Source organism: Heliconius melpomene, chromosome 16 (assembly GCF_056956725.1).
Source record: "Heliconius melpomene rosina isolate 202511_hmr_F chromosome 16, ASM5695672v1, whole genome shotgun sequence".
NCBI classification, from domain to species: Eukaryota; Metazoa; Arthropoda; class Insecta; order Lepidoptera; family Nymphalidae; genus Heliconius; species Heliconius melpomene.
Window position 1 is genome coordinate 5,464,507 of NC_140404.1, and position 13,515 is coordinate 5,478,021.

The following is a 13,515-nucleotide window of genomic DNA, read 5'->3' on the forward strand; positions in this document are numbered from 1 at the left end:
AGGGTGCGCCAAAGCTCCCGATCCTCCGCCTTCCGCATCCAGTCGAAGCCAGCAACCTTCTTCAGGTCGTCAGGTAAATTGACTATTAAATTGTAAATCTTTAATGAAAATGGTAATGGCATATCAATGTCTAGTAAAATCTTATAGTTGTAAGCAATCTTCGTCGATATCTATTTTGCTCGTCATACTGTACGCCATTTTACTAGTTGAATAAGTATGTGCGATAATGTCGTTATATTGATATATCCGTAGGAAATAATACCTTCATATTACGTACGTATGTACCTATTCTAGATGAAATATTTTTTTTGTATCAGCTTCACGCTGTATCCCGCATACAGCAGGGTAGGCAGAGGAAACCTAGGGTTAAGACATTTCATTCCCCACTTTTCGCCGAATTCTGGAAACATTGCGACACCAGAGCGAAGAAATGGAAATATAAACGTAAATAAATATTTCACTTCCTCGAGTGGAAATCAAACCCACAACCGTCCCGTCGTTACAGTCACACCCATGTACCGCTGCACCACGACGCATACTATGTAAAATTGTTAAGTATTTGAAATACTTAAAAAAACTATTCGTAACGCTGTTTTTAAAATTATATGTACTTACCTTGTATTTCCGCCCATAATACAATCAGATTAATTTATTCCTCTTAAGAAAGCATCCGAAATAATATAATGAACTCTTCAATTGGTCTCAATTGCTTTTGGGTCCAAGGCTAATTTGAATAAGAGAGGTCCCAAGATTTAATACTGCAGCTTCTTGTTTCCTTGTCATGACGTTCTATTAAATAACAAACTTAAAAATTGAGGCTCGAAGTGAAATATCTATTTACGTTTATATTTCTATTTCTTCGCTCTGGTGTCGAGGGAAAAGCGCGGCGTTGAGTTCTGCCACTAAACACGCAACGCCTCAAGAATTCGGCAGAAAGTGGGCAACAGAGTGTCTTAACACTAGGCTCCCTCTGCCTACCCTGCTGTGTGCGGTTATTTAAAAATTGAGTTATTTTATAATTTAAATTTTCTTGTTACTTGTTGGCGCATAAGCGCACAAAACAAGTGCAAAGCGCATCTTTGAGTTCTGCATCTTAACATGTAATTCCTACAAAATTCGACGGAGTGTGGAGAACGCACGAACAAACTTGAATGTAGCGGGATTGGAACCCGCAGGGAGTTTTTTTACAAATTTCCGCTACACAAAGATGATGATGATTATTTAGAATTAATATTTGATATAAATGCTTTTTATTAAACATTTTTAACGCATTTTAAAATGTTATTACACATTTAGGAAAGAAAGTACTTTTTTTAGCAAACATATAGTAATAGAGCTCCTCTAGCTCGACCTCCCAGAACCCGGTGACGCTGTAGAGGCCAGTAGAGTCATACTGTTCATTCGAAAAAGGTAAAAGGTTTACATCAGTCTTTAGTCCACTAGTGACCAACGAGTATACTAAACACGTTTGTTTTGTTCAACAGTAATTTTTCGCCATCTATTCATCTAATTTGATTATAATTTTTTCTTGTATATTTCTAACGACAATCCACATTAGGTATTTATGTTTTTAAAAAAAATATTAACTATTAATATATTTTTTATTTCATTCATATTCCTTCAATGTAACATATAAGAAAAATTGAAGGGTTTGTCTGTGATTTCAAAGTAACCGTGTTTTCCCGTCCATTTTGTGATCAATTATTCAGTATATATTTAAATTTTACAGGCTTTCTTGGGAGGATTTAATTAATTGAAGAATGGTTTCCGACTATTAGTCTTGTTTTTTGTTTTTATGCAGTTGGATGTTAGTTAATATAGTTTATTAAAAGGGTCACTACAAAAAATTAACTATCATATTTAACCATTTTTATTAATAACCAATTAATAATACGGATAAATAAATCAATAAAATTCACTACCATAATATATTTTCTATATAGTGTACTTCCATTTGGGTAAATCGTGATGATAGAAATTGCATTCCAACTTATTGGTGCAGGCTTTACCAAATCTGCAGGGTTTCGGGTGGTAGAAGTGACAGGCGGGATTCACACAATTGGGGTAGAATTTGCACATACTAGGTGCTGCTGCAGATATTGATTTATAGTTAGCTGCTGGTACCACGTGGGATGCTGGAAATAAAAGAAAAAATATGTTTGAGATATTTCAATTCATATGAGTGCTCAATGCTTATATCATTAGAGCTTTAATTTTCAGGTACGACATATCGTCGTCGTATCGATGTCAGATCAGGTGTGGATGTAAGATCACATGTGTGGATCACATCATGCATATAAACTTACCCAACAGTGGTACATCGGTGGTGGGTGTGGTGGTCGTGGTGGCGTGGTGGTAGGGGCAGCCGCGGCGTGTACAAGAGGCTGCGAACTTGCACCGTGGGTGCTGGAACGCGCACGCCGCGCCGTACCGGCACAGTGGGAATGCACGGCACCAGACCGGTTTACGTTCCGTTTGGGATACTATACAGATAAAAAATGGCTGGTTATAAATTTATTAGTGTTTATATGTATAAATAGACGCCTTCGTGACGTGAAACAGCATCTGACAAACGCGACAGTTGTAGGTTCGATTTCCACTTAAGGGAATTAAATATATTGTATGGCTATAACTAACAAGTTAGGGCTTTAAAATTATTTTTTTTAGATTCACACTGTATCCTGCAAATAGCAGTGTACGCAAAGGGAACCTGAGAACCTAGTGTTAAGACTCAACATTCAGACATTATCGTTAACCAGTTTCCGCCGAATTCTTGAGGCATTGGTTTGTTGAGTGATGAAAATTTAAAAAATATGTAAATTTATAATTTATAAAAATATCCAAAATACTTACATGGCGGCAAAGAATCATATTTGTGTGAATTTAAACTTGTTGTTAGTGTGACGCTATCACTACTTGCACTTATTGTTCTCTCTCTTATACTTTCCTTATCTTTTTCTCTATCTGTTTCTTTATTAATATCTTTATCTTCATTATTATCTTTATCTTTATTGTTATCTCTATATTTATTATCAATATCTTTTACTTTTTCTTTCTTACCAACATCAAATATAATTGGAGAAGCGCGACGTTTTTTCAATGGCGGCACTTCAATTTTATCTTTTTGTTCTGTACTTTTTCTTTTTTCTATCACACTCAGCTTTTCCTCTTGTTTTATAATAACTTGGGTATCACTTTCTTCGCTTGTATTACTTAATCTTTTTTTCGATTGTATTTCTTTTATATTTTCAGTTATTTCAATTTCAATATCTTTGGCTGGTTCTTCTTTTTCCGGTAATTGAGTTTTTTCTGTTTCTTTCTTTATTTCTATAGATTTTTCAGTAGGCTTATTTTTTTCTTTTATTTCTTCGTCGTCTAAAAGACCTTCTGTTTTTAATTTCTTAGCTAGAAATGCATTTGGGTGGTAGCCATCCATAGTCACTATAAATTGAGTTCCTTTGTCCTTGCTGGCGGTTGCGTTATGTATCGTGCTGGAAATAAATAAAAAGATAATATGATTAGCTTCATACAATGTGAATATATATATATCCCGTATATAGTAGGGTGGGCAGAGTGAACCAAGTGTTAAGACAGTCGCATTTCTTCACACTTTGTGCCCCTACGCCACGACTGGCCGTTTTATATTTATTATTTATTAAAGTTATTATGTATTAGTGGTAATGGGGTAAGAGAGGTAGAGGATGACCTTCGAAAATACAGTATCATAGATACTGGAGGAAGTTCATGTAAAAAGTATAACGACCCCCCGGAGGGCATATATAAAGAGGTTGATGACAGTGGACGACGGGAGAGGTATGTAGACAGCGTAGCGTTTGGCGCTCCGTCCTCTCTGAATACCCCGCTAGAGATATAGCGTGAAGTTAAGTTATTATGCATTAGTAACAATATTCTCAAATTAAATAAACAAAATAGATATTTTTTAAGCAAATACAAATTCTGACATCATTTTCATATTGTGTACAAGAAAAGTTTAAAATAAAAACATTAGCTTATATACCTGCTGTCAACGATGACGTCATCTGGTTCACTAGTCCTAGGTACGTATTCAGTGTTAGTTATCACTTTAGTTATATTTGTAGGTGTGTATTCCACTTTTTCCAGTACATTTGATGTGTTTCTGTAATAAAGTAATAAAAAAATGTTACAGATAAAAATATAATAGTATTGTAATTATTAAAAGCTTTTATTTAACTTGCAATGTATGTATGTGGGTTCGGGTGAAATTTTGGAGCTCAATTTTGAAGTAGATATCGTCAACCGATTGAGCTGAAATTTTGTATACATGTTTACTTTGGATGACAATGCACGATAAAATATATGACGTCATTCTAAATGTAACATGGCGGACCATGCAAGATGGCGGAATTGTTATATTTCATGAACTTCTATAATATGGGTATCAAATGAAAGGGCTCGTTGAGAGCAACTCGAAAAATAATGTGATGTCACTCTAAATCCCATAAGGAGGAAATCGAAGATAGCCGAGTATCTATTTGGTCTACTTCTACAATATAGATATTAAATGAAATGGGTCGTTGACCATAACTCTAAAAATAATGTGACGTTATACTAAATCCAATATGGCGGAACATCTAAGATGGCGGAATAGTTATTATTTATGCACTTCTGCAATATGGGTATCAAGTGAAAGATCTTGCCGAGAACTATTAGAAAAATAATGTGACATTACTTGAAAGCCAATAGAATCGACACGATTCAAGTTTTTTGTGCTTTTATATAATGAAAGGTATGTTCGTACGATTGAGCTGAAATTTTGTATACACGATTGGTTTGGATGACAATGCACGATAAAGTTTGTGGCTTTATTCTAAATACAATATGGCGGACCATCCAGGATGGCGGAATAGTTATATTTCATGAACTTCTATAATATGGATATCAAATGAAAGGGCTTGTTGAGAGTAACAGGAAAAATAGTGTAACGTCATTCTAAATCCAATATAGCGAACTATCCAAAGTAACAGAATAGTTATTTTTGATGCACTTGTACATTATGGGTATCAAATGAAAGGGCTTCCTAAGAGCAACTTGAAAAATGATGTGATGTCATTCTAAATCTAATAAGGCGGACCATCCAAGATGGCGGAATAGTTATATTTAATGCACTTCTATAATATGGGTATCAAATGAAAGGGCTTTTTGAGAGCAACTTGGGAAATAATGTGACGTCATTCTAAATCCAATATGGGGGACTATCCAAGATGAACGAATAGTTATTATTTTTGCAATTCTGCAATATGGATATCAAATGAAAGGGCTCATTGAGAGCAACTCGAAAAATAATCTAACGTCATTCTAAATCCAATATGGCGGACCATCCAAGATAGCCGAATATGTAATTTTAGTCTACCTCTACAATATAGATATTCATCAATTGAAAGGGCTCGTTGAGAGTAACTCGAAAAATGTGACATTTTTCTAAATCCAATATGGCGGAACATCTAAGATGGCGGAATAGTTATTATTTATGCACATCTGCAATACGGGTATCAAATGAAAGGGCTTGCCGAGAATAATTAAAAAAATAATATGACATCTAGTGTGAGAAACCTTCTTCCTCCTGGCATTTATGCCGGCTATTGCCAGGGTCTGCCTTCCTACTCAACCTACTCCACTTTACGCGGTCTTTAGCGTCCTCAGTGGTTAGACCATTGGCTCTCATATCCGGCATCACGACATCCAACCAGCGCTTCCTTGGGCGTCCAGGAGGTCTCACTCCAGGAAGTGATATAGCAAGTCGGATGTAAGTACATCCGACTTAGTTCTTAGACCGGCGCGTAACGTGGCCAAACCATCTCAGGCGGCGCTCTTGGAGCTTATCCGCTACGTCACGGACCCCAAGACTACCTCGAACGAATGTGTTGCGTATGCGGTCAGACCGCGTTACGCCGCACATCCACCTCAGTATCTTCATTTCCGTGACGTGAAGCTCCTGAGTGTGACGAGATAGTGCCGGCCAACATTCGCTGCCCTATAAAAGAACCGGTCGTATGATGCTCTTGTATATCAGTCCCTTGAGCTTGGCGGTTTTCTTCGGTCACAGACCACAACAGTGACCTCCCGCCATTTGGCCCAGGCAGCACTTATCCGGCCATGGACATTGTGATCGATGCTTCCAGACTCGTGCATAACGGATCCAAGGTACCTGAACTTTTCTGACTTAACGGCTGGCTCAGGACCTATAAGGATCGTGCTCGAGTTCGGGCTCCCGCAGGCCAAGTACTCGGTCTTCGACACATTTAGTTTAAGATCGCCGTTCTCAAGCGTACCCTTCCAGAGGTTCACTTTACGCTCCAGCATCAGTCGGTTCTCGTCAATGAGTGCTATGTCATCGGCATACATCATCAGCCATGGAGGTTGCACTATATTGAATAAGAACGGACTAAGAGTCGAGCCCTGGTGAACCTCCACTGTAATCGGGAAGGGTCTAGTGTCGCCCACAGCATTCCTAACCATAGAAGAGGAATCGTGGTACATGTCTCTAGTGTTAGAAACCTAGCCAGTAGTAACTAAAAAGTAAAAAAATAAATTATAAGCAAAAAAACATTTTTAGAAAAAGCTTTTATTTAAACGCTTTAAAAAGGAGAAAATAAAATTTGTCTTTTAAATTTTAACTATCAACTCATAACCTCATTGTACACAATTTATATGATTATAAAAGCTTGTCGCGTTAATCAATATTTAATGAAATTGAAACTTTAATTATTTAAATCTAGCAGATTTTACATAATTAAATGAGCACTAGTTTAGTAACACAAGTAAATCGCGCGACAAGCTTTTATGATCATATAAATTGTGTACAATGAGGTTATGAGTTGATAGTTAAAATTTAAAAGACAAATTTTATTTTCTCCTTTTTAAAGCGTTTAAATAAAAGCTTTTTCTAAAAATGTTTTTTTGCTTATAATTTATACTAATATTAATAATAATTGAAGATTGATATTATAGCAGGTTGGTTTGTTTTAAGTTTAACTTGAAGTTTGGAAAATGGCTTTATTTAAAATATTTTGATCTTTCTAATATTATAAATGTACTAGTTTGTGAGAATGTATATTTGTTGCATTTTCACGCAGAACCTACTAAACAGATTTTGATGAAATATTACACTAATACATATATTTTACAAGACGAATAACAAAATAACAATTAATGTAAAGATTTCGTATAATGTGACATAATATAATGATAAGTTTCGTGTTTGGGTGGTATACATACTTTTTGTCTTCTCCGTCACTCTCCTCCCCCATACTGATTTCTCCTTGGCTTTCTGAATGTGTGTCGACTGGCACTTGTATTACGATCTTGTGGGCTTCGACACGACGCATTGGTAGGACTAGGGCTCGTTTGACTTTATGCGGTTCGAGATCTATTTTTGGTGGAACCTGTTAAATTATCAATAGTAGAGTTTCTGCTGTATTCTGCACATGGGGACCTATTCTTAAGACATTTAATTTCCATTAAGACGAGTGTCTTGGGGAATGGAATTCTATTCCCCAATTCTGTCTGACTGACCAAAATAAAATGTATTCATTGTAAGGAGGGATGGATGTTTGTGTCACTGTCAAACAAAAATCACTGAACAGTCTAAGAATTATGAAAATACTTATTTAACAACCTATTTTATATACTTTTTATGATCTTTATAACCTTTCATTACCTGCTTACTGCCAAGTTAAAATAATGTCTAACTCTATTCAATCTTAAACAATTTACAATATGGTCAACGAGTCGTGCCCACACTGAAGTAAGAATTTATGCGCACGTTTCCGCAGAGAAAAATAATCAAAATGCGCAACTGTCTACAGCTAACTTCAGGTTGAACACGATTTGTTGACCATACTGTAACAGTAACTTACATTCAACAAACTTTTGTGAGCATCAGCCACGGCCCGGAGAAGGAGGCTCGAGGCAGGCGCGCCAACGCGGGGGCGAGGCCGCACGCGCACTACCGACGTGCACGACGACCTGGCCGTGCGTCCTTCTAGTACCGATACCCTGGGAAACATGAAAAATGTAATGTAAGCGTTATCCACGCTCTTTTACACGAGTTCTCTAACAATATGCGAAAACGACGATAAAAGCAATGGAATTGTGTCAACCGAGGGCAGTTGTTTGTAGGCGGCCCCTATTGGGAGGAAATGCGTGTGAAGTATTGTTATTAGGTTATACATATCACTTATTGCAATTACTACGTAAGACTGCAGACTGCGTGAACCCTTCGTGACGATCTGGACTCGCATGTGGACAGTTTTTTTGAGACATTTAATATTTGCAAGATTATATCAATTGAAATTTTGCTTGCAACAAATAAAATACTGCCATACTATAGGGAAATTAAAAAAAATATCATACTTTGATGTGAGCCTCTTGCTAGTCTCAGATTTTTCAGTACTATCATCAGAAAAGGAAGATTTCCTTTGTGATTCAGTTTGATTTCCCAGTCGACTCTTCGCCGATTTCTGTCTCACTTCAACATTCTTCTCAGGAGTGAACCTGAAAAATATTAATTAAAAATAATACATACAAGTTTTAGTATTAGTAAAACCGCAGTGGCAAAAGCGTGCTACTGTAAGCGTGTACTGCGACGGTTGTGAGTTCGGTTCCAACTCGAGGAAATTATTTTTTTAATATATTTTTTTCTCACTCAAGTAGAAAGACAGAGAGTAACATTGAGCCCGACTCTCAACACAAAATGTCCCAAGAAATTGGCAGAAAGCAGAGAACAGAATGTCTTAATGGGGAATGGTGTGTCTTAACAATGGATTCCCTCCGTCTACACTTAAACAAGGGAAACTATACAGAAAGGGAATGGAAATAAAATATATTTTGTGAATAAACTATTTCTGATTGACGTAGCTAAATTATGTACTATATATTGTGTAAAAATGATTTTAATCATAAGTTACGTCATAATATAGCCAAATAGCATGTTGTCATGAATGTCATAATGCACTACTAAAATTTTATTTGTTTGTAAGTATTATTAGCTGTAAAACAGCTATCATCTCAGGATTAGAAATCCAGGATCACATTTTAATAGTTATTTTAAAACTTATTATAAAATATTTTGTTCTCTTTCTATGTGGAATACATAATAATCTGTTAAATAAGTTAAACACTACTTTTGTAGAAGAATGAGCTACAAAGTATTTAAAATTATAAATTGTTTGAATTCTATTATATGAATAATATGATGAATACTACTATTCAAGAAATGTAGGTTTGAGTCCTGCCACATTTGTACTATTAATGTTAGTATATTTTCAAAATATTATTAATAGACAGCATTTTCTCTTGCCTGATAGTCATTCTTAGGAATTATTTTTTGGGAGTGACAATATATAATTTCCCTACAAAAACGTCATTAAGTTGTAAGGGCACTTGGACAGTTTTCAAAAAGTTTGTTACAATTTTTGTACATTTTCTAAAACATGTTTTAATTGGCTAGATTTCTTGGACAGTCTTTAAGAGGCGCGGGTTCAATTCCCGCTGCATTGAAATTATTATTTCTGAATAATGAACACAAAAAATAAGCATAATATAAAAAAAACACATGTTGACACTTATAACTGGTTCTAACAACCAATTTATATAAAAAGTATTTCTTACTACCTTAAATGATTGTAATTAACAACCTTTCAGGACTCTTTGCCTTATCCTTGTCCCTTGTATCAGTTTTTGGTACTTCCCTAGCTCCAAGTCGTTCACGTATCGGCCTTTTTGGTAGATTTAGTTCAATTTGGGGTAATGTTTCTATTTCAATTTGTTTTGGCTTTTCAATTTCTTGTATTGGAATGGTTATTTTACGAGTATGTAAAGGAGGCGTGGCAGGTGGCGGCTGAATTGATTCCTGTAAATAATAAAATATGGTTAAGATATTATTGTCGTTCATTTTCTTTTGCGATGTGATGGCTTTTGACTGAAAACGCGATTGTAGTAGGTTCAATCTCCATTTGGGGGAATTCATTATTTTCATTTCCAAACTCTGGTAAAATAAATGTAAAGCTTAAGCATTTCAAACATTTCCTGCTGTAATGTTGTTTACATTTTTTTATTAAATACTTTACATACTCTTAATAATAAATCTACAACAAATATAGAGTAAAATATGAAATTATTGATTTACTAAATCAGCCAAGCCTAAACTGGGTCACAATAGCATTAGTGAAAGCTGTTAATTCAATCAATCAAACCTTGTAACCAGTAAACTATGCTTTATCCCACAAATAGCAGGATAAACAGAGGAAACCCTAATGTTAAAAAAAAGTAAATATTGAGTGTGTAAAAGACAGTATGAAAGCAAAAAAAAGAATATACCTGGCTCACATCCTCCCCGAGATCATTCATCAACTCTTCAGCTTCAGTTCTTATATTAAGAAAATCTTCATCATCAGACATAGAATCAAGTTGCTCAGATAGTTTTTGCTTTAAACCTTGTATTTTAGCTTCAATTTGATTCATTTCCTTTATTTGTTCATTTTTTGTATCAATTTTCTGCTTATTTTCCGTTGCTGTATTTGTGTTATCTTCAGTAGACGTAATAGTTTCTAAATCAATTATAGGCACTATTGGTCGTTTTAGAACTTTAGTTTCCACTTGTTTTGTTTCTTCTTTATAAGGTTCTAAAATAACTCCATGGTTTTTCAAAATCTGTCCAGCAAATACATCTGTAATTGAAGGCTCTGATTCTTTCTCCAGATTCATTAACAGTGGTGGGATGTTTGGTCGAATAATATCATCAGATTTATTTTTCTTCTTACTTTTATGAGCTTTCTTTTCTTCCTTTTTACGGGCTTTCTCTTTTTCTTTCTTTTTTGCTTTCTTTGAGGATTCTGCCTTCTTTGTCTTTTCTTTTTTGTCCTTTTGTTTCTTTTCTTTGGACACTGATCTCTCCTTTTGTTTTTCAATGTCTGTTTCTATAGAAAAATAATTGAAAAAAAATTAATAAATGATAAAATATTCCAAATTATTCCAATATTACAAGTCAATCAATCTTAATTGCTATAGTAAATTTGAAAGTTCCCCAAACTCCTCCTAATATTCGGACTTTGCATTTTGAGGCTGAAATATTCAACACCATGTTTTGTCTTGTTATCAATTCGAGCATATGAAAATAATTTATTTCTCCAAGGATTGAAATTCGTAACTGTAGTGTTGTACTATCAAATACTATGTTGCAGTGTCATGATGGCCTTGCCAATTATTTATTTACCTGTGTTTACATACATTATGAGTTTTTTAGACAGACCAATGTGTTTGTTCTAAAGAAAGATGACATTAACATAGAATACCTATTTGCTTTGTCAATTCAATGCATAAGAAAAAAAATATCTTACTTAAAGGCACAGAAGTTACAGTGACTTCTTGTAACTTCTTTAATACTTGATGAAGCCAATTAACAAATAATTCAGTGTTATCCCCTAGAAACAGTTGTAAATCATCTTCCATCTGAGCCCTGGTGCGTTTATTTGCCACCATGACCATGACATAATCGGGGAGCTCATCATCTGAAAAAAAATTGTGAGTATTATATGTACAAGCTCTAAAATACACAAACGAATTAAGTTCATAAAAAAGAAAAAAAGTACGTAGTAAAGTTTACTGCTGATGAATGAAAATCTAGCATAAATTAAAATTTGCTGATTTAAAAAAAAAACGGTCAGCTAATTGTTTATGAATTTAAATGAGTCCAGGGTTTATATAAACCCCTAAAATACATTTATCAAAATCAAATTACTCAGTCAAAAGTAATGTGAGTTTAAAAATAAAAAAAATATATATTATCATTATAACTAAAATAAATAGTATAGAATGCATAAATAAAGATATCGCTTTTATATAAAAGTATACAACACGAAGATGAAAGATTGATCATGGTATAATTAAAAATATTACAATGTTTATGTGGCCGGTAGAGTCATATAGTGGTAATTGAGTTGGCAAGTCAAAAAATAAATTATAAATCAGTGTTTGAATTCAAGTCAATGGGATACTTTAGACTAGATTATTTATCAACTTTCTGCCACAATTCAAGACATCGCCCATTAAGTAGCAGATCCCAAAGTGGGCAAAATTAATTGTTTGTTCAGTGGTGTTAAAAATTTCATACGTACTTGATATGTTTTGTCAATAGTATTATTTTTTTACATCTACTCTGACTACAAACTATTTACTTAAATTTAATGTTTATTGATCAACAAATATGGCAATCTTACCAACATAGCACCCCAACTCTGTCAATTTGGCCTTGATAGCGGACTGAAATAAATTTAAATCAATATTATTGATATATTAACAATGTACACTTTCTAAGTACGAAATATTTTAATATTCGAACATAGCTTGTTAATATTATTATGATATCAATTATGAGTATTTATAATTATTAGAGACATAACTAAAATAATATTATGTTGTATAAATAACGTATTAATATTCACCCGCATTTTTTGTCCAATTTCACTGCCGACAACATCCATTTTTGATGTTAGTTACACGCTAACTTCACTAAAATACTCGTTAGTACGCTTATTTTAAAAGCTATTTGTGTATAATACTAAACCAAAACATATCCACAAGGGTTAATGCTAACACGTAAACAAAAATAACAATTAAATCATCATTTTCGTTGTCTCAATATCACCCCAAATTATAAGTTAGCCATATTAATTGGAAATTTGTCTACATTCTATAATGTGACAGTTCTGAACGTTTGACAGTTAACTTGCGTTTAGGAACTATTCTCAGAGCAGTATACGAAATACTTACATTAATAGTACGAACAACGAAATATCAGTTTTAATTAATGATGATAATGATTGATTACATATTTTATATATGTAATATTTATATAAATTTATTATTTAAATTAGTCATGTTCGAACCAAGTTAAGGATTGTCAAGCGAGTGGGTAGGAGCAAAATGAGTGGAGGCGTTAAGGGATATAGAAATAATCGAATGAATTTCTTAATTCTATTGACGGATCATGATTCAATTCAACTTCAATGTTTGAAAATGTGTTTCATAAAGCTGATGTCTTTAAAATTTCTTTTATGTTGCTATTATATATATGTGTAAAAAACCTTTATAACAATTTTGAGGGCTCTATTTTTAAAAATGATAAATTGCTATACCATCTTTCAACAGATAAAATGTTTACCTGGATCACGGTTGAATTTCAGTGTGATTTGCAGCAATTTCGTTTTAACAGCGTTTTCAAAGTGGCGACTTCGATGATCATCCAGGTTACTGATGGCAATGATAGCGAAGTCGATTCGATCCGAATTAGCATACTAAACGAAATCTAGGCAGGCAGCATAACATATTGAGAATTAGTTGACAAAATTCTAAAACTTCTCGACTTTATACTAAATAATTATTTTTATGTGTTTTTATTTTTTTTTATTCTTTAGGTACTTTTTGTTTAATCATTTATTGATATAAAAGCTGCAATGCCCAGCAGCAAATTACTTA

General features: G+C 34.0%; 1 protein-coding gene across 2 annotated transcripts; it reads right to left on the reverse strand.

Annotated features, from left to right (window-relative positions):
• Nucleotides 1-774: 774 nt before the first annotated feature.
• Nucleotides 775-12,727, reverse strand: LOC146530789 (uncharacterized). Of its 2 annotated transcripts, XM_085198939.1 has the most exons (13): nt 12,483-12,727; nt 12,258-12,300; nt 11,379-11,549; nt 10,360-10,958; nt 9,678-9,892; nt 8,395-8,535; nt 7,899-8,037; nt 7,258-7,424; nt 4,019-4,138; nt 2,854-3,491; nt 2,307-2,483; nt 1,923-2,135; nt 775-789 (listed from the first exon to the last, which is right to left on the reverse strand). In XM_085198939.1, exons 1-12 carry the CDS (start codon nt 12,519-12,521, stop codon nt 1,936-1,938), a joined length of 2,649 nt encoding a protein of 882 aa, XP_085055065.1. In that variant the 5' UTR covers nt 12,522-12,727; the 3' UTR covers nt 775-789; nt 1,923-1,935. The 2 variants fall into 2 exon arrangements, with proteins under 2 accessions (XP_085055065.1, XP_085055064.1); XM_085198938.1 differs by lacking the exon at nt 775-789 and having other exon boundaries at nt 1,853-2,135.
• Between the last annotated feature and the right edge of the window lie 788 nt (nt 12,728-13,515).

Coding starts and splice junctions, on each gene's coding strand:
- LOC146530789 (XM_085198939.1), bottom strand. CDS start 12,521: ATGGATGTTGTCGGCAGTGAAATTGGACAAAAAATGCGG. Junction 12,301..12,482: donor AAATTGGACAAAAAATGCGG/GTGAATATTAAT, acceptor AATTTATTTCAG/TCCGCTATCAAGGCCAAATT. Junction 10,959..11,378: donor TGTAACTTCTGTGCCTTTAA/GTAAGATATTTT, acceptor ATTTTTCTATAG/AAACAGACATTGAAAAACAA.